This window comes from Pristiophorus japonicus, chromosome 22 (genome assembly GCF_044704955.1).
Source record: "Pristiophorus japonicus isolate sPriJap1 chromosome 22, sPriJap1.hap1, whole genome shotgun sequence".
NCBI lineage: Eukaryota > Metazoa > Chordata > Chondrichthyes > Pristiophoridae > Pristiophorus > Pristiophorus japonicus.
In genome coordinates this window covers 69,778,241-69,803,802 of record NC_091998.1, presented here as the reverse complement: position 1 = coordinate 69,803,802, position 25,562 = coordinate 69,778,241, and the positions used below count along the sequence as shown (strand labels likewise).

General features: G+C 49.8%; 2 protein-coding genes across 2 annotated transcripts in view; both read right to left on the bottom strand.

Annotated features, from left to right (window-relative positions):
- The window catches only part of slc39a14 (solute carrier family 39 member 14), a 57,263-nt gene extending 54,024 nt beyond the window's left edge, over nucleotides 1-3,239 (bottom strand). Inside the window, exon 1 of the mRNA XM_070866356.1 lies at nucleotides 3,217-3,239. The gene's annotated coding sequence lies outside the window, so the exon portion shown is untranslated. The remainder of the gene's footprint in view (nucleotides 1-3,216) is intronic.
- The window catches only part of piwil2 (piwi-like RNA-mediated gene silencing 2), a 58,083-nt gene continuing 35,186 nt past the window's right edge, over nucleotides 2,666-25,562 (bottom strand). The window contains 7 exon segments of the mRNA XM_070866357.1: nucleotides 2,666-3,475; nucleotides 4,649-4,756; nucleotides 4,986-5,242; nucleotides 6,615-6,720; nucleotides 15,676-15,764; nucleotides 21,196-21,312; nucleotides 21,686-21,787. Of these exon segments, the coding sequence (XP_070722458.1) occupies nucleotides 3,319-3,475; nucleotides 4,649-4,756; nucleotides 4,986-5,242; nucleotides 6,615-6,720; nucleotides 15,676-15,764; nucleotides 21,196-21,312; nucleotides 21,686-21,787 (936 nt within the window). The 3' untranslated portion in view covers nucleotides 2,666-3,318.

The following is a 25,562-nucleotide window of genomic DNA, read 5'->3' as shown; positions in this document are numbered from 1 at the left end:
AGAAGAATGAGAGAAGAAATTGAAATGTATAAAATTATTAAGGAGCTTGATAGGGTAGATGCAGGGAGGATGTTTCCCCTAGTTGGAGTCTAGAACCAGGGGTCACGGTCTCAGGATACGCAGTTGGTCATTTAGGACCGAGATGAGGAGAAACTTCTTCACTCAGAGGGTGGTGAATCTTTGGAATTTTCTACCCCAGAGGGCTGTGGAGGCTCAGTCGTTGAGTATATTCAAGGCAGAGATCGATAGATTTTTGGATACTAAGGGAACCACGGGATATGGGGATTGGGCGGGAAAGTGGAGTTGAGGTAGAAGATCAGCCATGATCTTATTGAATGGCGGAGCAGGCTCGAGGGGCTGAATGACCGACTCCTGCTCCTATTTCTTATGTTCCAAGAGTTCTGCGGGAACGGTAAATATCTTCTCATTTGCTGTTGCATTAGTAAATCAGCAGCAATTTCTTAATGGAGGCATCAAAGAGCAAAGCAGCCCCCTTTATCCAGCTGCACCCAACCGCGTAGGGTCTCGGTCTGTTTTAGGAACTGGAAAAGGTCCTAAAGGGCCCAAACAACCCATCCCTTTTACATGGATCAGACTGCAGCAAACATCCCTGTAAATGCTGGGGCTTTGGGAGCTGTGTTCTCAGAGAATAGTGGACCCGTGGAACAGACCGTGGCTCGTGTGTGTCAACACCAACTCACTGAATTCCTTCAAGCGAGAGCTGGACCCGTTTCTGGCCGGGGCAGAGATCACGTTGGACAAGAGGTGGTTATTGTATAACATTAATCAGGGTCAGGGTGATCTCCTGGACAAGTTTACATCCCCCAAGGGGGTCGGAGGCAGATTTTCCCCCCTAATTGGCCTGGGTTTTTATCTGTTTTTGTCCGCCTTTCCCCAGAGATCACATGACTAGCAGGTGGGAGGTGAGTGACTATCGTGATGCACCGGGGGTGGTGGGGGGGTGGGGCATTGTAGGAGTGTGGGACAGCCTGGAAGGACCAGTGGGTCTTTTCCTGCCCACCATTCACTCAGCCAGTCAGGCAACATCTGCAGAGAGAGGAAGGTTGTCCTGAAACATGAACTCTGTTTCTCGCCACAGATGCTGCCTGACCCGCTTCCAGCATCCACAGCATTTGCTTCTTGTCCTCCACCAACAAGGCAGCTCCGTATCATACTTCCATCGACAGCTTTGGATGGACGCACAGAGCTTGGAAGGAATACTGAGTAAACGTACGTACACTGCAAATTAAATAACCCTAAACAAATGGCCAACACAGTATCTGAACAAAACAAATACCAAGTACCAGCAGGGAGGGTTTATGTGGGGTCTTGACTTGGCAGCAAGTTCCAGAAACTTGTAAGACTGAGACAGTCAGATGCTTTTCGACAAAGTGCTGGCTGCGCAGAATAGGGTCAGGAGAAAAACTGGCCAGTGGCCCAGGCAGAGGACAGGTTGCAATCCAGCACGGGTAGTTTGGTTTAAAAATGTAACCGGTTCTGATCCATCTCACCCTGATCAACGTGCAAGTATGATTACAACTGAAGAGAAAGCACCTGGAGCGAGAACGTTAACCCATTGGTCTGTCCATTACACCTGACATTAACCCATTCCTATCTCCCACTCACGGATCTGCTACCCATTTCCTGCAGTTTGGCCTGGAGGGCAGGGTCAGTGGCTCAGAGTGTAAGCTCAATGCTGGAACTCTCTTCCACAGACAGCTGCTGAGGAAACAATGACAATTTCAAAACAGACGGATAGATTTTTATTTGGTAAGGGTATTAAGTGTTACAGAACCATGGCGGCTCAATGGAGTTAAGGTACAGATCAGCCACGCTCTGACTGAATGGCCTCCTCCTGCTCCTCTGTGAATGTTCCTATAGGGTGAAAATTATACCCTATCTAACTGGAGGTGAAGGTTTGCAGGGCTCGAGGGCTGCAGTCAGGGAGCCTGTTACAGGCTCGAGGGCTGCAGTCAGGGAGACTGTTACAGGCTCGAGGGCTGCAGTCAGGGAGCCTGTTACAGGCTCGAGGGCTGCAGTCAGGGAGACTGTTACAGGCTCGAGGGCTGCAGTCAGGGAGACTGTTACAGGCTCGAGGGCTGCAGTCAGGGAGACTGTTACAGGCTCGAGGGCTGCAGTCAGGGAGACTGTTACAGGCTCGAGGGCTGCAGTCAGGGAGACTGTTACAGGCTCGAGGGCTGCAGTCAGGGAGACTGTTACAGGCTCGAGGGCTGCAGTCAGGGAGACTGTTACAGGCTCGAGGGCTGCAGTCAGGGAGACTGTTACAGGCTCGAGGGCTGCAGTCAGGGAGCCTGTTACAGGCTCGAGGGCTGCAGTCAGGGAGACTGTTACAGGCTCGAGGGCTGCAGTCAGGGAGACTGTTACAGGCTCGAGGGCTGCAGTCAGGGAGTCTGTTACAGGCTCGAGGGCTGCAGTCAGGGAGCCTGTTACAGGCTCGAGGGCTGCAGTCAGGGAGCCCGTTACAGGCTCGAGGGCTGCAGTCAGGGAGCCTGTTACAGGCTCGAGGGCTGCAGTCAGGGAGCCTGTTACAGGCTCGAGGGCTGCAGTCAGGGAGCCTGTTACAGGCTCGAGGGCTGCAGTCAGGGAGCCTGTTACAGGCTCGAGGGCTGCAGTCAGGGAGCCTGTTACAGGCTCGAGGGCTGCAGTCAGGGAGACTGTTACAGGCTCGAGAGCTGCAGTCAGGGAGACTGTTACAGGCTCGAGAGCTGCAGTCAGGGAGACTGTTACAGGAATTGGACGTTCGCTCAGGACAAGGCCACCAATGGTTTGCTCGATCCCTCGCCTTCTGACTTGCTCAACTGCCTCTCCCTGGGGACGGGATGGTGATTCGGCTATTCCTTCTTTCAAAATTCAAACCACTGGGTCCCCTCCCCAAATGTCAGCCAACGGTGAAGTGCACGGTAAGTTCTGCATGAGCCACACCGTTAAACCCTGCGTTTAAACTAAATCTGCTGCTCGGGAGGTTTGGGAGCAGCCAGCACTCATTGTAAGCAGTGAAATCTATCCATGCAGTAAACGTGCAAACCCGTTCAGCCCACGCCATTAGGTGCTGGTTTTTCTCACCAGCTCGTTTCGTCATTTCCTTTTAACCGCAGTCACTTGCGAAACAAAAAAATCAAACTGCTTTAAATAGGGTACACCACTGCAGCTGGAATAAGCAGACGAGTGCTCGGGAGAAATAAGCCTCTGTCCTACCGTGTACAGGTGCCCCGTCTCTCCCAGGTCCGCCCCCCCCTCCCCACACACTGTCCCAGCGGCTTTAACCCTTTGTGTCGCGCGGCGAGTTTCCTGGCGGCTTCACAGGTAGAAGAGCAGTTCGGAGAGCAGGGCGGCAGGCTCCTGGTGCAGAGACTGGCCACACAGGAAGGCCAGCTTGTGGGCGTACTTGCAGGGCGCTGGCACGCGGATGGTGCCTGACCAATTCCAGTACAGGTGGCACAGCTTGAAGGTGAGCCTGCAACAGAAAAACAGACGGCAGGGTTTCCATGGGGATAAGGCGGCCAAGTGACCTGACTGTACCCAGCATGCACAACCAAAACGAGAAACATAAAAACTTGCATTTCTATAGCGCCTTTCACATCGTCAGGACGTCCCGAAGCGCTTCACAGCCAATGAAGTACTTTTGAGGTGTAATCACTGATGTAATGTAGGAAATGCGGCAGCAAATTTGTGCACAGCAAGCTCCCACAAACAGCATGAAATAAATGACCAGGTATCTGTTTTTTTAGGTGTTGGTTGAGGGATAAATATTTGCCAGTACACGGGGGAAAACTCCCCTGCTCTTCTTCGAATAGTGGTGTGGGATTTTATTACATCCACCCGAGGAAGCAGCAGGGGTTTAATGACTCTTCTGAATAACAGCACCGCCGATAGTGCAGTGCTCCCCGAGTGTCAGCCTGGATTATGTGCTCAAGTCTCTGGAGTGGGGCTTGAAACCAGAGGTGAGAGGGCTACCCACTGAGCACTTCCACTGAAAGTGTACAAGGGCTCCAGAAAACCAGCTGTGTGTAAAGCAAGCTAACTCCAATACTTGTGTTAGCTGCGGCTCGGTGGGTAGCACTCCCACCCGAGTCAGAAGGTTGTGTATTCAAGTCCCACTCGAGACTTGTGCACATAATCCAAGCCAACACTTCTGTGCAGTACTGAGGGAGCGCCGCACTGTCGGAGGGGCAGTGCTGAGGGAGCCCCGCACTGTTGGAGGGGCAGTGCTGAGGGAGCACTGCACTGTCGGAGGGGCCATCCTTTGGACGAGACACTAAATTGAGGCTGTGGCTCCCTACTCAGGTGGACGTTGTTGAGCAGGGGACTTCCCCCCGGTGTTTTGGCCAACATTTACCCATCAATCAACAGCACCAAAACAGATTAACTGGTCCTGTATCTCATTGTGTGATCTCACTGTGCGCAAGTTAGCTGCCACGAAGCAGAGCGGGGACTGCACTGCAAACGCACTTCATTGGCTGTGAAGCGCTTTGGAATATGTGGCGGCTGGGATAAACGCTGCAGAAATCACAGCACAGCATAGGATTCGGGATGGTGCTCCCATCCTCAAACTCCTTGACTTTTCCCCGCTGTGGGAAAATATAAAGCTGGGTGTTTTCTATGCTGCGTTCCGTCCTGCCTGCCTTACCTCTGCATGTGGTCCGGGCTCAGCTTCAGACTGTTGAATACGCAGATGTAGTGTGTCGGGATTCCACAACCGTGTCGAACGGTTTGGGCCAACAGGAAGAAGTTAGTCCTTCAAAACAGGAAAAGCACAATCAGCATCAAATACACCCTGATGCACATGTTTCATGGCCAATGGACGGATGGCTGACAGCGCGTGTGCTGGTGATGGACGGCTCCCGTGCCGAGGGCTCCCGTGCCGAGGGTTCCCAGGGCTTCACTGACGCTGATCTAGAACCAGGTGCCCCCGATAATTGCCCTTTCAAACACCGACGCTCGGTTTATTGACGAGTGCAGCTCACCATTCCCTGTTGGTGATGGTGTGTTCCATCACAGTTCCAGGAGGCGGCACCTCGAGCCTCCCCGACCCCGTCTGTGCATACATGTTGGTGCTGACCCTCTTCTGCACCACGATGAACATCATCTTCGGGTGATAGTCGCTGAACACCTCGAAGCACTTCAGCAGCTGAGGAAGCTCGTAATCGGTCACCGTCTTCAGCTGGCCATCGGACACGCCGTCCCGATACACGGCAATCTTCTCCGGGAGGCAGTGGTTTATCTGCAAATAAGCATCAGATACATTGCATCAGCAGAAACAGTCCACACTCTGGGATAAAACATCATCAGAATCTTCAATTGCTGCCTGGAAGATGAGGACGAGACAAATTCAGCAGCATCAGCCCCCAGCCACTCGCCGCTCACCACAAGCAGCTGGAGGACTGACACCCACTTCAAGCCAGGGCTGCTCTCTGCTTATTGTGAATGAGTCCGCGTGGGGCAGGGCGAGAGAGAGCGCGAGCCACAGCGGGAGCGGGCGAGCAACAGAGCGAGCACGTGACAGAGCGCGCGCGCGAGACAGCGACAGAGCGAGCGAGACAGAGCGAGAGCGAGAGAGACAGAGCGAGAGCAAGCCGGAGCGAGAGCGACACTGCGAGAGTGAGAGCCAGCGAGAGCGAGAGACATAGAAAATAGGTGTAGGTGTAGGCCATCCGGCCCTTCGAGCCTGCACCACCATTCAATATGATCATGGCTGATCATGCAACTTCAGTACCCCATTCATGCTTTCTCTCCATACCCCTTGATCCCTTTAGCCGTAAGGGTCATATCTAACTCCCTCTTGAATATATCCAATGAACTGACATCAACAACTTTCTGTGGTAGGGAGTTCCACAGGTTAACAACTCTCTGGGTGAAGAAGTTTCTCCTCATCTCGGTCCTAAATGGCTTACCCCTTATCCTTAGACTGTGACCCCTGGTTCTGGACTTCCCCAACATCGGGAACATTCTTCCTGCATCTAACCTGTCCAGTCCCGTCAGAATTTTGTGTTTCATTGAGATCCCCTCTCATTCTTCTAAATTCCAGTGAATATAAGCCTAGTCGATCCAGTCTTTCTTCATAGGTCAGTCCTGCCATCCCAGGAACCTTCGCTACACTCCCTCAATAGCAAGAATGTCCTTCCTCAGATTAGGAGACCAAAATTGAACACAATAGTCAAGGTGTGGTCTCACCAAAGCTCTGTACAACTGTAGTAAGACCTCCCTGCTCCTTTCCTCAAATCCCCTCGCTATGAAGGCCAACATGCCATTTCCCTTCTTCACCATCTGCTGTACCTGCATGCCAACTTTCAATGACTGATGTACCATGATACCCAGGTCTCGTTGCACCTCCCCTTTTCCTAATCTGTTACCATTCAGATAATATTCTGCCTTCCTGTTTTTGCCACCAAAGTGGATAACCTCACATTTATCTACATTATACTGCATCAGACAGAGAGGGAGAGAGAGAAGGGTAAAAGGCAGATGGGAGATTGCGCGAATACAGACCAGCTCATCTCCCTTCCCATTGTGTGGGAGTATTTTTCCTAAACCACAGAAATACACACACAACACTGACTTGTGATTCCATTGCTTAATGAAAAGTTGATTACTACCTCGTAATATTTCTTCAGGGCTGCCACCATACAGATCTTTAAGCCATCGATGATTTCCTGATTGGGCATCTGAAAAGCCACCTTTGAGAACCACTTGGTCATTGCCCTGGGAAGGGAACACAGCAGAGTGAGACGAAACTCCCAGCCCCTTCACTTCAGCTTCCTATTCTGTGATCGGCAGCAACGTGAGCCCGGGTTTCTCCTGCTGTGCACTCGTTCTGCAGCACCACAAACGTCCAGTTGCACGGCCAGCAGGCCGGCCCTTTCCCCTCCTCACCTCGAATGATGCAACTTGGGGCACTGCTCCTGGCCCCCCTCCCCCCACCCCCCTAACGGCAGAACAGGACATCAAGTGAATTCGAGGATGTGCCGTGCGAGGTGGCGAGGTAAATCCAATCATCCCGCACCAGGCGGGAACTGGGACTAGTGTTGGGAACGTGGGATTGCTGACATTAACCAACAACTACTTACGCTTACGTAGTGCCTTTCACGTTCTAGGCGCTGAAAAAGTGTTAGCCTTGGATCCGTGGCAGAAGTCTTGCAGCAGTCAGAAGGTCATGGGTTCAAGCCCCACTCGCTCCAGTGCAGTACTGGGAGTGGCCGTCTTTCAGATGAGACGTTAAACCGAGGCCCCGTCTGCCCTCAGGTGGATGTAAAAGATCCCATTGCACTATTTAGAAGAGCAGGGGAGTTCTGGCCAATATTTACCCCTCAACAAACGTCACTAAGAGATGATCTAGTCATTGCTGCTCGTGGGAGCTTGCTGTGTGAAAGCAGGCTGCCACATTTCCCACATTACAACTGATACGTCCTTGCTACACAGTATAAATGCACACAAGACCCATGCTTGAGAGGTCAGTCTGTGACCTGTCCTTTATTCCTTAGCACTCAAGTGATGAAGGTGGGTGGAGCTTCCCCTTTTATACCTGAAGGTCCAGGTTAGGAGTGTCTCCCACCTAGTGGTCAGTGTTCTCATGGTGTACAACTTGGGTCAGTTTATACATGGGTTACAATGCTGGTTGAATACATGACATCACCTCCCCCCCCAAAGTCTTATTGGGATCACAGGTTGAGTCTCTCTGGTGGTGCTTGAATTTAAAATGTCACTATCGATCCATTTGGAGTAGGCGTCTGCTATAACCAAAAACATTTTCCCCATGAAAGGACCTGCGTAGTCCACATGGATGCGTGACCAAGGCTTGGCGGGCCATGGCCTAAGGGGGGCTTCCCTGGGCCCATGGCCCAGCTGGGCACACGTGCTGCACCTGCGAACACAAAGTTCCAGATCTGCGTCTATCCCTGGCCACCAAACGTGTGACCTGGCAATTGCCTTCATCGTGACAATGCCTGGGTGCCCATTGTGGAGTTCTCTGATGAACACCTCTCTGCCCATCTGGGGCATGACTACGCGGTTTCCCCACAGTAGGCAATCGGCCTGAATCGAGAGTTCATCCTTGCGCCTGTGAAATGGTTTAAATTTCTCAGGGCATGCCCTGTACGTGGCTGCCCAGTCCCCATTCAGGACACATTTCTTGACTAGAGACAATAGCGGGTCTCTATTTGTCCAGACTTTAATCTGACGGGCTGTCACGGGTGAGCCTTCGCTTCCGAAAGCTTCAACAGCCATGACCATCTCAGCACCATGCTCAGTAACCCCCTCAGTGGTGGCTAGTGGGAGCCTGCTGAGTGCATCGGCGCAGTTTTCGGTGCCCGGTCTGTGCCGAATTGTGTAGTCATAGGCAGCTAACGTGAGTGCCCACCTCTGTATGCGGGCCGATGTGTTTGCAGTTATGGCCTTGTTGTCGGCCAAAAGGGACGATGGGGGTTTGTGATCTGTCTCCAGCTCAAATTTCCTGCCAAACAGGTACTGGTGCATTTTCTTTACCGCATATACACATGCGAGCACCTCCTTTTCTACCATCCCGTAGCCCCTTTCTGCCTGGGACAGACTCCTGGAGGCATAAGCTACCGGCTGTAACTGACCCTTGGCATTGACATGCTGCAACACACACCCGACACCATAGGACGACGCATTGCATGTTAACACAAGTTTCTTACATGGGTCATATAGCGTTAACAGATTGTTGGAATATAACAAATTGTGAGCTCTATTAAAAGCCCTTTCCTGGCTGTCCCCCCAGACCCATTCGCGACCTTTGCGTAGGAGCACGTGTGGCGGCTCTAGCAGCGTGCTCAATTTGGGAAGAAAGTTACCAAAATAGTTCAGGAGCCCCAGGAACGAACGCAGCTCTGTCGTGTTACGGGGTCTGGGTGCTCTCTGAATCGCTTCTGTCTTGGATGCAGTAGGGCTGATCCCGTCTGCTGCTACCCTCATCCCCAGAAATTTTACCTCTGGAGCTAGGAAGACGCACTTCGCCTTTTTCAGTCGCAGACCTACCCGGTCCAGTCTGCGTAGCACCTCCTCCAGGTTGTGGAGGTGTTCTTCAGTATTGTAACCCGTAATGAGGATGTCGTCCTGAAAAACCACCGTCCCTGGAATCGACTTGGAGGCTTTCCATATTTCGTTGGAAGATCGCGGCGGCCGAGCGAATCCCAAACGGACATCTGTTGTACTCAAACAACCCCTTGTGTGTCGTGATGGTGGTCAGCTTCTTCGACTCACTCGCCAGCTCTTGGGTCATGTAAGCTGAGGTCAGGTCCAATTTTGAAAAAAGTCTGCCACCGGATAGCGTCGCAAAGAGGTCCTCCGCTCTCGGTAGCGGGTACTGGTCTTGGAGTGACACCCGATTGATGGTGGCCTTGTAATCACCACATATCCTGACCGACCCATCCGCCTTGAGCACCGGCACAATCGGGCTCGCCCAGTCACTGAATTCGACTGGCGAGATGATGCCTTCCCTCAACAGGCGGTCCAATTCGCCTTCTATCTTTTCCCGCATCACGTACGGCACCGCTCTGGCCTTGTGGTGTACTGGTCTGGCGTCCGGGTTTATGTGAATCACTACCTTGGCCCCCATGAAAGTACCAATGCCGGGTTGAAATAATGAGTCAAATTTGTCCAGGACCTGTGAGCATGATACTCGCTCCACAGAGGAAATTGCATTGACATCGCCCCATTTCCAGTTCATGACAGCAAGCCAACTCCTCCCCACTAGTGCGGGACCGTCCCCTGGGACAATCCAGAGTGGCAACCTGTTCTCCGAATCTTTGTGGGTCACGACTACCGTGGCGCTGCCTAGCACCGGAATGATCTGCTTTGTGTAAGTCCGTAGCTGTGCGTCAATCGGCAATAATTTTGGCCTTCTGGCCTTGGATGCCCACAACTTTTCGAACTGTTTAATACCCATCAGGGACTGGCTGGCACCCGTGTCTAACTCCATTGATACTGGGATGCCATTGAGGAGCACTTTCATCATTATTGGTGGCGTCCTGGTGTATGAACTGTATACGTGCTCCACATGAACTCGCTGAACTTCAGCTTCCAGCGATTTCCCCCAGTGTCCATTTCTGCAAGTATTTTGCTCATCTCTGCAAACTCCGGCTGAATGTATGCCTCCACGCCTCCAGCATGAGCTGCGGTTTGAAACAAAAGGTCCCTTGCCAGTCGATCATCCCTGACTGCCCCTGTTATTGTCCTTGAGTGCACCATTAACAGGTGTTGATGGCCCCATTACTGGCCGCATTGTCCCTTGCAATGGCGTGAATCGCTGTTCAGCTTGCCATTGTTTCTGTCGAACTCCCCCTCTGGGTTCAACTACATGTTGGGGCATGCCTGACTGCCCTTGTCTGCCTGGAGAACTGTGTGCTGATTTAACAATGTTGAATCTCTGTCCCAACCATTCCTTAACACAGTACCTCTCGTCTGTTCTGCTCGTGGCCATGCTCGCGTGGTTTAAATCCCAATTTCTTGTCGCCATTGATATGTCCTTATTACACAGTAAAAATGCACACGAGGCCCATGCTTGAGAGAAGGTCAGTCTGTGACCTGTCCTTTATTCCTTAGCACTCAAGTGATGAAGGTGGGTGGAGCTTCCCCTTTTATACCTGAAGGTCCCACCTAGTGGTCAGTGTTCTCACGGTGTGCAACTTAGGTCAGTTTATACATGGGTTACAAAGCTGGTTGAATACATGACAACAGTGGCCTACACTTCAAAAGTACGTCATCGGCTGTGAGGTGCTGAAGAAATGCAAGGCTTTCTTTTTCTTTAAGGGGAAGCTCGTAAGTACATGAGGGAGAAAGGAATAGAAGGATTACTGATAGGGGGAGAGGGGAGGAGGCTGGTGTGGAGCAAAAACCCTGGCACGGACCGACCGACCGGTCTGTTCCTGTGCTGTAAATGGTCTGTAACTCAGAATTCTGTTGGTCTAGCAGGGTTTGGGAACTATAAGCCTCTTACATCACAAGTGCCAGTAAGTCTAAACACAGCACAAAGGAGGAAAATATCCGGCTGCATTAAGTGCAACACCAGCATGCAGATTCTTGGCACTGATGGGTAAACACATTGATGGGAACGGACGGCCGGGGCTGGAACGGTGTGTCGTGATGGGATCGCATGCACAGAGCTGGTCTCCCCAATCCGTGGGCCGGCCATAGCCAAATGTCACAGGCACTACTAGCCAGTTTGCTAATCCACAGGGAGATGGATTATACGTGTAAACTGGCACATATAGATCCCTCTCCCACAACTCGCACCATAAGAACATAAGAATTAGGAACAGGAGTAGGCCATCTAGCCCCTCGAGCCTGCTCCGCCATTCAACAAGATCATGGCTGATCTGGCCGTGGACTCAGCTCCACTTACCCGCCCGCTCCCCATAACCCTTAATTCCCTTATTGGTTAAAAATGTATCTATCTGTGATTTGAATACATTCAATGAGCTAGCCTCAACTGCTTCCTTGGGCAGAGAATTCCACAGATTCACAACCCTCTGGGAGAAGAAATTCCTTCTCAACTCGGTTTTAAATTGGCACCCCGGTATTTTGAGGCTGTGCCCCCTAGTTCTAGTCTCCCCGACCAGTGGAAACAACCTCTCTGCCTGTATCTTGTCTATCCCTTTCATTATTTTAAATGTTTCTATAAGATCACCCCTCATCCTTCTGAACTCCAACGAGTAAAGACCCAGTCTACTCAATCTATCATCATAAGGTAACCCCCTCATCTCCGGAATCAGCCTAGTGAATCGTCTCTGTACCACCTCCAAAGCTAGTACATCCTTCCTTAAGTAAGGTGACCAAAACTGCACACAGTACTCCAGGTGCGGCCTCACCAATACCCTATACAGTTGCAGCAGGACCTCCCTGCTTTTGTACTCCATGCCTCTCGCAATGAAGGCCACATTTCATTCGCCTTCCTGATTACCTGCTGCACCTGCAAACTAACTTTTTGGGATTCATGCACAAGGACCCCCAGGTCCCTCTGCACCGTAGCATGTTGTAATTTCTCCCCATTCAAATAATATTCCCTTTTACTGTTTTCCCCCCCCCCCCCCCCCCCCAAGGTGGATGACCTCACATTTTCCAACATTGTATTCCATCTGCCAAACCTTAGCCCATTCGCTTAACCTATCTAAATCTCTTTGCAGCCTCCCTGTGTCCTCTACACAACCCGCTTTTCCACTAATCTTTGTGTCATCTGAAAATTTTGTTACACTACACTCTGTCCCCTCTTCCAGGTCATCTATGTATATTGTAAACAGTTGTGGTCCCAGCACCGATCCCTGTGGCACACCACTAACCACTGATTTCCAACTCGAAAAGGACCCATTTATCCCGACTCTCTGCTTTCTGTTAGCCAGCCAATTCTCGATCCATGCTAATACATTTCCACTGACTCTGCGTAACTTTATCTTCTGCAGTAACCTTTTGTGTGGCACCTTATCGAATGCCTTTTCGAAATCTAAATACACCACATCCATCGGTACACCTCTATCCACCATGCTTGTTATATCCTCAAAGAATTCCAGTAAATTAGTTAAACATGATTTCCCCTTCATGAATCCATGTTGCGTCTGCTTGATTGCACTATTCCTATATAGATGTCCCGCTATTTCTTCCTTAATGATAGCTTCAAGCATTTTCCCCACTACAGATGTTAAACTAACCGGCCGATAATTACCTGCCTTTTGTCTGCCCCCTGTTTTAAACAGAGGCGTTACATTAGCTGCTTTCTAATCTGCTGGTACCTCCTCAGAGTCCAGAGAATTTTGGTAGATTATAACGAATGCATCTGCTATAACTTCCGCCATCTCTTTTAATACCCTGGGATGCATTTCATCAGGACCAGGGGACTTGTCTACCTCGAGTCCCATTAGCCTGTCCAGCACTACCCCTCTAATGACAGTGATTGTCTCAAGGTCCTCACTTCCCACATTCCTGTGACCAGCAATTTTTGGCATGGTTTTTGTGTCTTCCACTGTGAAGACCGAAGCAAAATAATTGTTTAAGGTCTCAGCCATTTCCACATTTCCCATTATTAAATCCCCCTTCTCATCTTCTAAGGGACCAACATTTACATTAGTCACTCTTTTCCGTTTTATATATCGGTAAAAGCGTTTACTATCTGTTTTTATGTTTTGCGCAAGTTTACTTTCGTAATCTATCTTTCCTTTCTTCATTGCTTTCTTAGTCATTCTTTGCTGTCGTTTAAAATTTTCCCAATCTTCTAGTTTCCCACTAACCTTGGCCACCTTATACGCATTGGTTTTTAATTTGATACTCTCCTTTATTTCCTTGGTTATCCACGGCTGGTTATCCCTTCTCTTACTGCCCTTCTTTTTCACTGGAATATATTTTTGTTGAGCACTATGAAAGAGCTCCTTAAAAGTCTTCCACTGTTCCTCAATTGTGCCACCAATTAGTCTGTGTTCCCAGTCTACTTTAGCCAACTCTGCCCTCATCCCACTGTAGTCCCCTTTGTTTAAGCATAGTACGCTCATTTGAGACTCTACTTATCACCCTCAATCTGTATTACAAATTCAACCATACTGTGATCACTCATTCCGAGAGAATCTTTTACTTGGAGATCGTTTATTATTCCTGTCTCATTACACAGGACCAGATCTAAGATAGCTTGCTCCCTTGTAGGTTCTGTAACATACTGTTCTGAGAAACAATCCCGTATGAATTCCTCCTCAAGGCTACCCCGTGCGATTTGATTTGACGAATCGATGTGTTGGTTAAAATCCCCCATGATTACTGCCGTTCCTTTTTCACATGCCTCCATTATTCCCTTGATTATTGTCCGCCCCACCGTGAAGTTATTATTTGGGGCCTATAAACTACGCCCACCAGTGACTTTTTCCCCTTACTATCTCTAATCTCCACCCACAATGATTCAACATTTTGTTCATTTGAGCCGATATCGTCTCTCACAACTGCCCTGATATCATCCTTTATTAACAGAGCTACCCCACCTCCTTTCCCTTCTTGTCTATCTTTCCGAATTGTCAGATACCCTTGTATGTTTAATTCCCAGTCTTGGCCACCCTGCAACCACATTTCTGTAATGGCCACCAACCAGACGCACCCATAGCCCTCAGGTTTTAGCTGCAGAGCTTCAGTATTTCTGTGCGTTGCTGTGCGCATGAATTACTGTGCTGTTTCGTGCAGCGTCATCGCTGGGAATCAACAACGGCAACAAATGCAATCATGGTCTGGAATGCTGACCGACAGGGTCGGTGACTGTTGGGGAAGGAGTCATTTGCATTCCCATGGGGCAACTGAAAACCAGTTTTAGCAGAGAACATCAAACTCCTAATCCTACCTGTTCTCGTGGGTTAGGAGAGCTGTGCGTTCATTTACAACAACTTGCATTTATTTTGCGCCCAAGCACTTCACAGGAACGTTATCAAACTTTGACACAAGGAGATATTAGTGTAGGCGACCAAAAGCGTGGGTAGGTTTTAAGGAGTGCCTTAAAGAGGAGCAAGAGTTAGAGAAGCGGAGAGGTTTAGGGAGGGAATTCCAGAGCTTAGGCCTTAGCAGCTGAAGGCACGGTCACCAATGGTTGAGTGATGGGAAGTGCAAGAGGGCAGAATTGGAGGAGCGCAGAGATCTCGGAGGATTGTTGGGCTGGAGGAAGTTAGATATCTGGAGTGGCGAGGCCATATCTTACACATGAAACTTGAACAACTGAATGCAAGATTAATTACCATGAATGTATGTGGTGTTTGGCTTAATTACTAGCAACAGGCACCTCTCACTAATCTCCAGTATTCCTTTGCGACACAAGGTCATTGGGTTTCTGTCTGTCACACACCCCGAGCACAGGGCCTGGACAACTGTTGCACTTGAGGTTTTTGTCCCTACATTGACTTGTTGGTGTTGTATATATCGAAGTCCCATCTGTAATGATAGCATTGCTTTTCGTTCAGGAATGAGGACGGGAGGGGACCGGGAATAGTCAGTGGGAAACTGTCCTGGGCGGGGGGGATGGAGAGCGAGAGACAGAGCGCGAAACAGAGAGAGACAGAGAGAGAGAGAGAGACAGAGAGAGAGAGAGAGAGAGACAGAGAGAGAGAGAGAGAGAGAGAGAGAGAGAGACAGAGACAGAGACAGAGACAGAGACAGAGACAGAGACAGAGACACACACACAGGGAGTTCACAACTTCCATCATGCCCTCATCTGATAGAGCCGCAAAGTTGAAAGTTGTTCTACAACATTTTCAAGACCAGCATTGTTCTGTAAATTTAGCAAATCTAAAAGAAGTCGTCCCCTGGTAGTGAGTCGCAGGAAGCTGTATGAACGCAGCCTACTCGCCCCTTACTGATCACAGTACGGCTCGCCGCATCTTCTCCTCGCCTTCCTGCAAAGCGCCGGGTGCAAGCGCCAGTGACAGTGAGGCTGTCTGCCTGCAGCCCAGGCCTCACCCAACCATCAGTAAATACTGATCACGAGCAGGAACCCCAAGCCTCCCCTAAAGCAGGGGGTGCAGAGGCCGTGCAGCCCAGGGCCACGAGCGACTGTGGGCTCCCAGCTCGGCTGCGGAGCCATTGAGCGGGCCGCGATTAACGGGACACAGTCGCGGCAGGCACAGAACGGGCCCTCGGAGGGAAATACTCTTTCAGCGACAGCGTGACAGAGCAGCAACAGGGGCTTACTTATTCAGGCTGGCAACGAATCCAACGACCGACTGCTTTCCCCTGACAGAGTCGTGGTACACGTCCATTCCGATCACCATCAGCTGCTTCTGAAACGGGGCAGACACAGAGAGCTGAACACAGGCTGACACACAAATAGACAACAGAGTTATATTAATCTGAGCCAGGCCAAGGGATCTCCCTTACACACCGTGCATGGACATGACAGCAATTCGACAGAGATTAGCATTGATCAGTGGATGGGGGAGGGATACCTCTCGACATTTTCCTCGATAGATCATAGAATAGAATCATAGAACGGTTACAGCATGGAAGTCCAGTCAGTCGAGCCCGTACCGACACATATCTAATCCCACTCCCCCGCCCTTTCCCAGTAGCCCTGCAATTTTTTTCCTTCAGGTACTTATCCAACTCCCTTTGAAAGGTAAGATTGAGTCTGCCTGCACCACCCTTTCAGACAGCGCATTCCTGACCCTAAACACTCGCTGTGTAAGAAAGTTTTTTCTTGCGTCACTGTTTATCTGGCTGAGGCGGACAGCATAGCTCCATTCCAGCAGACGGTCAATAGATTTGAGGGAGAAAGGAATGAAAGTGGTCAGCCATGGCTCACTGATCACATTGGAGTCAGAAGGTCGGAGGGGCAGCCCCGAGGGAGCGGCGCACCGTCGGAGGGGCAGCCCCGAGGGAGCGGCGCACCGTCGGAGGGGCAGCCCCGAGGGAGCGGCGCACCGTCGGAGGGGCAGCCCCGAGGGAGCGGCGCACCGTCGGAGGGGCAGCCCCGAGGGAGCGGCGCACCGTCGGAGGGGCAGCCCCGAGGGAGCGGCGCACCGTCGGAGGGGCCGTGTCTCAGATGAGATGTTAAATAGAAGCCCCGTCTGCCCACTCAGGTGGACGGAAAACGTTCCCATGGCCACTATTGGAAGAGGAGCAGGTGAGTTCTTCCTGGTATGCTGGCTAATAATTTATCCCTCAACCAACATCACTAAAACATGATCTTGGCATTTTTGTTGGTGGGAGCTTGCTGTGTACAGATTGGCTGCTGTGTTTGCTACATTACAACAGTGGCTACACTTCACAACGTACTTCATTGGCTGTGGAGCGCTTTGGGACATCCTGAGGTTGTGAAAGGCGCTGCAGAAACAAAGTTATTTCTGTGTGGGCTTACGTCATCTGAGCACATTATAGTTACAGAGCATCAAAGACAGGAGAACAATTCAAAGGGAGTGTGTGGAAATTTACTTTTAGAAGTCACATTTCCTGTCAAATGTACCCTTTTGTAATAGAACAAAATGGAATCTCAGTTCTCCCAGAAGCCCCAGTTTGATTCTGCATAAACATACTAACCTTGACTGATAGCTGACTAAATTTGAGAAAAGCAGGAGCCATCTGTGTGAGTGAGGAAACCTTGAATTTACCCTCGCTAACCGAAAGAATGTCCTGTTAGAATTGTACTCCCTACTAATAACTGTTGCTGTGCTAAACCTTAGAAGTACTAGATAAAGGTTGTATAGATATAGACTAAAACAGGGATGTGGTGTTAATTAAGTGATTGAAGAACTCCTTATCTGTATTTGCTGACCGCAAGGGCAGAACTGATACACGTGATGGAACTATAATTTGTTTGTTCTTCTATATAAAGATAATGTGATTTTGTACCACTGTAGAAGTCTTCGTTGAGCCTTTGACTGAGCGAGGCTTTTCCTTGCAGCAAGTAAAACTTATTAAAGGAACATCTACTGGAGCTGTTTGTGTCAGAGTCTTATATTGAGAGTTAAATTGAGAGTCGAGATTTCGACAAGTGACAACGCGTACAGAAATGGCCTGCGACGGGGATAAGCTTCTGCTGGGAGAGGAATGCAGCCGGAGCAGCATTCCAGCGGTGAGACAGAGTGAGCCTGAATTGGCAGGACGTGGCATGCTGATCGCAGCGACAAGATATCTGAAGTTAAATGTACAAACAAGAAGCAATCAAATTGCAACAGGCAACAGCAGAGAGGAGCACCTCATGAATCAAGGCCAGTCACTGGGAGATTGCTGAAACTTGCATTTCTACAGCACCTTTCATGTCCTCAGGATGTTCCAAAGTGCTTCACAGCCAGTGAAGATCAGCCATGAATCATAGAATGGTTACTGCACGAAGGAGGCCATTCGGCCTGTCGAGCCCGTGCCGGCTCTCTGCAAGAACATTTCAGCCAGTCCCACTCCCTTTCCCCATAGCCCTGCAAATATTTTTTCCTTCAGGTACTTATCCAACTCTCCTTTGAAAGCAGTGATTGAGTCTGCCTCCACCACCCTCTCAGGCCGTGCATTCCAGATCCTAACCACTGGCTGTGTAAAAACGTTTGTCACTTTTGGTTCTTTTGCCAATCACCTTAAATCTGTGTCCTCTGGTTCTCGACCTTTCTGCCAATGGGAACAGTATCTCTCTCTCTACTCTGTCCAGACCCCTCATGATTTTGAACAGATCGATCAAATCTCCTCTCAACCTTCTCTGCTCCAAGGAGAACAACCTCAGCTTCTCCAGTCTCTCCACGTAACTGAAATCCCTCATCCCTGGAATCAGTCTCGTAAATCATTTCTGCGCCCACTCTGAAGCCTTCACATCCTTCCTAAAGTGCGGTGCCCAGAATTGGACACAATACTCCAGTTGAGGTCAGACCAGCATTTTATAAAGGTTCATCATAATTTCTACGTTTTTGTACTCTATACCTCTATTCATGAAGGCCAGGAACTCACGTGCTTTACCTGCTTTCTGAACCTGCCCCGCCACCTTGTGCACATATACCCCTAGTTCTCTGTTCATGCACCCCCTTTAGGATTATACACGTTCGTTTATATTTCATCTCCTCGGTCTTCCTGCCAAAATGTATCACTTCACACTTTTCTGCATTAAATTTCATCTGCCCTGTGCCCGCCCATTTCACCAGCCTGTCTGTGTCTGCTTGAAGTCTATCCCTCTCCTCCTCACTGTTCACTATACTTCCAAGTTTTGTGTCATCTGCAAATTTTGAAATTTTGCTCCATCAAGAAAAACACTGGTCCCAGTACCGACCCCTGGGGAACACACTGTATACCTTCCTCCAGTCTGAGCAACAACCATTCACCACCACTCTCTCTTTCTTGTCGCTTACCAATTTCATATCCATGCTGCCACTGTCCCTTTTATTCCATGGGCTTCAACTGTGCTGGCAGGCCTATTATATGGCACTTTGTCAAATGCCTTTTGGAAATCCATGCACACATCAACCACATCACCTTCATCAACCCGCTCTGTTAACTCGATAATGTTGCTTAAACACGATTTGCCTTTAACAAATCTGGCTTTCCTTAGTCCAAGTGACTGTTAATATTGTCCCAATTATTATTAAACTGACCGGCCTATGGGGATAGTGCGGGAAGGTGGAGTTGAGGTTGAAGATCAGCCATGATCTTACTGAATGGCTGTGTTGGCTCCTACTGCTCCTAATTCTTATGTTCTTAAATACTTTTGAAGTGCAGTCACCTTTCTAACATAGGAAACACTGCAGCAAATTTGCACACAGCAAGCTCCCACACAGATGAATGACCAGAGAGCCTGTTTTTTGTGGTTCTGGTAAAGTGATGTTGAGAGGTCTTAAAGTGAATGGTTAGTCACAGGACAAGTCTGCTTTGTCTTATATAGAAGCCCGTCTAAGATAGAGGCCATTAGCTTCTGAATGAAAGTATTGTGTTCCTAACCCAGATGAGGCTGCACACAGGGAGATTAAAGTAATAGTGACCTCAGTTTTTAATAAGACACTCCAGAGTGAGGAACAGGCCTTAGGGGCCGGCTTATATACAGTGCTCCCAAGGGATGCTGGGATCCGTTGGGACTTCAGGGGATGAGCTCCCTGGTGGCAGAACATGGGAGTGCATGCTTTACAGATACACAACAGAAAGTATCAGGTAAAGCACTGGACATATGAATTGAAACCGACCCTTACACCATCAGCAGGTTCATTATCCCCCTTGGCCTTAACAATGCTCCGATAAACAGACAAGGACTCTGCCAACCTCCAGACCCCGAGTGCTGGGAGTGTGGCTGCTCCCAGCTTCACAGGGCTGGAGGGGATGTGGGATATTGTGGTATCTCAGTGCCATCATGTCACGGTGCAACGACAGACTGGCATTTTCATTACAGGGAGAAATATCTAGGGTAAACATCATGGTTGCGGTTTAAAGTTTCAATTCGCTCCTGAATCTCAGCGTTTGGTTGCGAGAAGAGGATCGGCTCCATATTGTTAGCTGCTAAATCAAATCTCCAAGGCCACATATCTGTGAAAGGAACACATTCGGTGATAAGGGGACCACACTCCTCCATACCGTGAGATTGTTCTGTAACTTTCCTCTGGTATAATGATTTCATTAGCAAGTCTGTAGTTTCAGCCTTCAATAGATGGGCCGTGAGCAGACTAATCGAGTGTCTACGCTCCCAGGATAAGAAAGCTGACAGCTACAGAGAAGGTGGAACATCTTCTGGTGTCTCCCAGATTCAGTAACCATCAATCTGTGCAATTTGCAGATACATCTTGTTAGATAAAGAACTTTACTGCACATCTGTCATATTGGATTATTATACTAAGTGAATAATGTTTATTGTAGAATACCTTGTATAATAAATGTGTTGCACTTGTTTTAGCATTTGAATATTATTATGGAACCTATATTTTAAAAATAAAGCCTCCGACAGTGCGGCGCTCCCTCAGTACTGCCCCTCCGACAGTGCGGCGCTCCCTCAGTGCTGCCCCTCCGACAGTGCGGCGCTCCCTCAGTGCTGCCCCTCCGACAGTGCGGCGCTCCCTCAGTACTGCCCCTCCGACAGTGCGGCGCTCCCTCAGTGCTGCCCCTCCGACAGTGCGGCGCTCCCTCAGTGCTGCCCCTCCGACAGTGCGGCGCTCCCTCAGTGCGGCGCTCCCTCAGTGCTGCCCCTCCGACAGTGCGGCGCTCCCTCAGTGCTGCCCCTCTGACAGTGCGGCGCTCCCTCAGTGCTGCCCCTCCGACAGTGCGGCGCTCCCTCAGTGCTGCCCCTCCGACAGTGCGGCGCTCCCTCAGTGCTGCCCCTCCGACAGTGCGGCGCTCCCTCAGTGCTGGCGCTCCCTCAGTGCTGCCCCTCCGACAGTGCGGCGCTCCCTCAGTGCTGCCCCTCCGACAGTGCGGCGCTCCCTCAGTACTGCCCCTCCGACAGTGCGGCGCTCCCTCAGTACTGCCCCTCCGACAGGGCGGCAGTCCCTCAGTACTGCCCCTCCGACAGGGCGGCACTCCCTCAGTACTGCCCCTCTGACAGGGCGGCACTCCCTCAGTACTGCCCCGAAGCCTCGGCCTAGATCATGTGCTCATGTCCTGGAGTGTGGCTCAATCCCACGACCTTGTGACTCAGAGGCGAGGGTGCTGCCCAATGAGCCAAGCTGACACTTGCTGCGGTGTTTGGTGGCACTGGCACTACCTGTAGCGAAATATCTGGCAGCGCATGATGTAGGAGCCAAGGTCCACGCTCGCACTCACCAGTGGGATGTCCACGCCCCACAGCTCGCCGCCCAGTTTGCAGTTCATCTGTAGCAGGATCTTTTGGCAGATGCTTCTCATGCAGGCAGTCTGAGTGATAGTCCTCACATTAATCACCTGGGGACGAAACAGTGCCACGATACTGAGTTTTGTATCGGTGCCATGATCACACTTCTCGGCAGCGTTATGGTGTGAGCGCAGGATAATGAGGAAAAGCAGATGCAGGAATCGGCCAGTATCAATTCGTTTCAATAGATGGATTGTTGGGCAGGCTCCCTGCTGGTGGTGTGGTGTACGTCACACAATCCCGCACCCGCCCCCGCATCTCCAGTCACCGCATCTCCCGCCCCCGCCACTCCAGTCAACGCCACCGAATCTCCCGCCAACGCAACCGAATGGGGCAGTGGGATTTCAAGGCTTCAGAAGATGTGAGTGGATAGGACCTTTCTACCACCAGGCTCTCCCTGTTGGCCATGAGCTGGACTCTTACCTGTGAGGCTACCGGAGACTGCACACAGCAGAGTTTCTTAATGGCATGGTACAGGTCGTCACGGGTACCAGTCACGATACACACCACAATCTTAACTGCAACCTATCAATGTGAAACACAAGTGGGACACATTCAAACCTCAAACCCATGTGCAATTGCACAGTGACAACATTCAACCAACATGCTCCATCTTTAATGAAGTTTTGTGCTCAATGGGGAAACTGAAGTCTCCACACGCAGAGTCACCGCTGAGTGCTGCCTTATCCAGGCAGCAGCACGGTAGATGCACAGGTAAGCTCCCTTGGCTCAGCACTAATGTGTGGTCGCCCATGCACCCATGTGCCTTTACATGTGCACCAACGTTAGCGTCCTCGACCAGGCCAACATCCCCAGCATTGAAGCACTGACCACGCTCGATCAGCTCCGCTGGGCAGGCCACATTGTCCGCATGCCCGACACGAGACTCCCAAAGCAAGCGCTCTACTCAGAACTCCTTCACGGTATACGAGCCAAAGGTGGGCAGCGGAATCATTACAAGGCGACCCTCAAAGCCTTCCTGATAAACATAGAAAATAGGTGCAGGAGTAGGCCATTCGGCCCTTCTAGCCTGCACCGCCATTCAATGAGTTCATGGCTGAACATTCAACTTCAGTACCCCATTCCTGCTTTCTCGCCATACCCCTTGATCCCCCTAGCAGTAAGGACCTCATCTAACTCCTTTTTGAATATATTTAGTGAATTGGCCTCAACAACTTTCTGTGGTAGAGAATTCCACAGGTTCACCACTCTCTGGGTGAAGAAGTTCCTCCGCATCTCGGTCCTAAATGGCTTACCCCTTATCCTTAGACTGTGACCCCTGGTTCTGGACTTCCCCAACATTGGGAACATTCTTCCTGCATCTAACCTGTCTAACCCCGTCAGAATTTTATATGTTTCTATGAGGTCCCCTCTCATTCTTCTGAACTCCAGTGAATACAAGCCCAGTTGATCCAGTCTTTCTTGATAGGTCAGTCCCGCCATCCCGGGAATCAGTCTGGTGAACCTTCGCTGCACTCCCTCAATAGCAAGAATGTCCTTCCTCAGGTTAGGAGACCAAAACTGTACACAATACTCCAGGTGTGGCCTCACCAATGCCCTGTACAACTGTAGCAACACCTCCCTGCCCCTGTAATCAAATCCCCTTGCTATGAAGGCCAACATGCCATTTGCTTTCTTAACCGCCTGCTGCACCTGCATGCCAACCTTCAATGACTGATGTACCATGACACCCAGGTCTCTTTGCACCTCCCCTTTTCCTAATCTGTCACCATTCAGATAATAGTCTGTCTCTCTGTTTTTACCACCAAAGTGGATAACCTCACATTTATCCACATTATACTTCATCTGCCATGCATTTGCCCACTCACCTAACCTATCCAAGTCGCTCTGCAGCCTCACAGCATCCTCCTCGCAGCTCACACTGCCACCCAACTTAGTGTCATCCGCAAATTTGGAGATACTACATTTAATCCCCTCATCTAAATCATTAATGTACAGTGTAAACAGCTGGGGCCCCAGCACAGAACCTTGCGGTACCCCACTAGTCACTGCCTGCCATTCTGAAAAGTACCCATTTACTCCTACTCTTTGCTTCCTGTCTGACAACCAGTTCTCAATCCATGTCAGTACACTACCCCCAATCCCATGTGCTCTAACTTTGCACATCAACTCTTGTGTGGGACCTTGTCGAACGCCTTCTGAAAGTCCAAATATACCACATCAACTGGTTCTCCCTTATCCACTCTACTGGAAACATCCTCAAAAAATTCCAGAAGATTTGTCAAGCATGATTTCCCTTTCACAAATCCATGCTGACTTGGACCTATCATGTCACCTCTTTCCAAATGCACTGCTATGACATCCTTAATAATTGATTCCATCATTTTACCCACTACCGATGTCAGGCTGACCGGTCTATAATTCCCTGTTTTCTCTCTCCCTCCTTTTTTAAAAAGTGGGGTTACATTGGCTACCCTCCACTCCATAGGAACTGATCCAGAGTCAATGGAATGTTGGAAAATGACTGTCAACGCATCCACTATTTCCAAGGCCACCTCCTTAAGTACTCTGGGATGCAGTCCATCAGGCCCTGGGGATTTATCGGCCTTCAATCCCATCAATTTCCCCAACACAATTTCCCGGCTAATAAGGATTTCCCTCAGTTCCTCCTCCTTACTAGACCCCCCGACCCCTTTTATAACCGGAAGGTTGTTCGTGTCCTCCTTCGTGAATACCGAACCAAAGTACTTGTTCAATTGGTCCGCCATTTCTTTGTTCCCCGTTATGACTTCCCCTGATTCTGACTGCAGGGGACCTACGTTTGTCTTTACTAACCTTTTTCTCTTTACATATCTATAGAAACTTTTGCAATCCGTCTTAATGTTCCCTGCAAGCTTCTTCTCATACTCCATTTTCCCTGCCCTAATCAAACCCTTTGTCCTCCTCTGCTGAGTTCTAAATTTCTCCCAGTCCCCAGGTTCGCTGCTATTTCTGGCCAATTTGTATGCCACTTCCTTGGCTTTAATACTATCCCTGATTTCCCTTGATAGCCACGGTTGAGCCACCTTCCCTTTTTTATTTCTATGCCAGACAGGAATGTACAATTGTTGTAGTTCATCCATGCGGTCTCTAAATGTCTGCCATTGCCCATCCACAGTCAACCCCTTAAGTATCATTCGCCAATCCATCTCAGCCAATTCACGCCTCATACCTTCAAAGTTAGCCTTCTTTAAGTTCTGGACCATGGTCTCTGAATTAACTGTTTCATTCTCCATCCTAATGCAGAATTCCACCATATTATGGTCACTCTTCCCCAAGGGGCCTCGCACAACGAGATTGCTAATTAATCCTTTCTCATTACATAACACCCAGTCTAAGATGGCCTCCCCCCTAGTTGGTTCCTCGACATATTGGTCTAAAAAACCATCCCTTATGCACTCCAGAAAATCCTCCTCCACCGTATTGCTTCCAGTTTGGTTAGCCCAATCTATGTGCATATTAAAGTCACCCATTATAACTGCTGCACCTTTATTGCACGCACCCCTAATTTCCTGTTTGATGCCCTCCCCAACATCACTACTACTGTTTGGAGGTCTGTACACAACTCCCACTAACGTTTTTTGCCCTTTGGTGTTCTGCAGCTCTACCCATATAGATTCCACATCATCCAAGCTAATGTCCTTCCTAACTATTGCCTTAATCTCCTCCTTAACCAGCAATGCTACCCCACCTCCTTTTCCTTTTATTCTATCCTTCCTGAATGTTGAATACCCCTGGATGTTGAGTTCCCAGCCCTGCTCATCCTGGAGCCACGTCTCCGTAATCCCAATCACATCATATTTGTTAACATCTATTTGCACAGTTAATTCATCCACCTTATTGCGGATACTCCTTGCATTAAGACACAAAGCCTTTAGGCTTGTTTTTTTAACACCCTTTGTCCTTTTAGAATTTTGCTGTACAATGGCCCTTTTTGTTCTTTGCCTTGGGTTTCTCTGCCCTCCACTTTTCCTCATCTCCTTTCTGTCTTTTGTTTTTGCCTTCTTTTTGTTTCCCTCTATCTCCCTGCATTGGTTCCCATCCCCCTGCCATATTAGTTTAACTCCTCCCCAACAGCACTAGCAAACACTCCCCCGAGGACATTGGTTCCGATTCTGCCCAGGTGCAGACCGTCTGGATTGTACTGGTCCCACCTCCCCCAGAACCGGTTCCAATGCCCCAGGAATTTGAATCCCTCCCTGCTGCACCATTGCTCAAGCCACGTATTCATCCGAGCTATCCTGCGATTCCTACTCTGACTAGCACGTGGCACTGGTAGCAATCCCGAGATTACTACTTT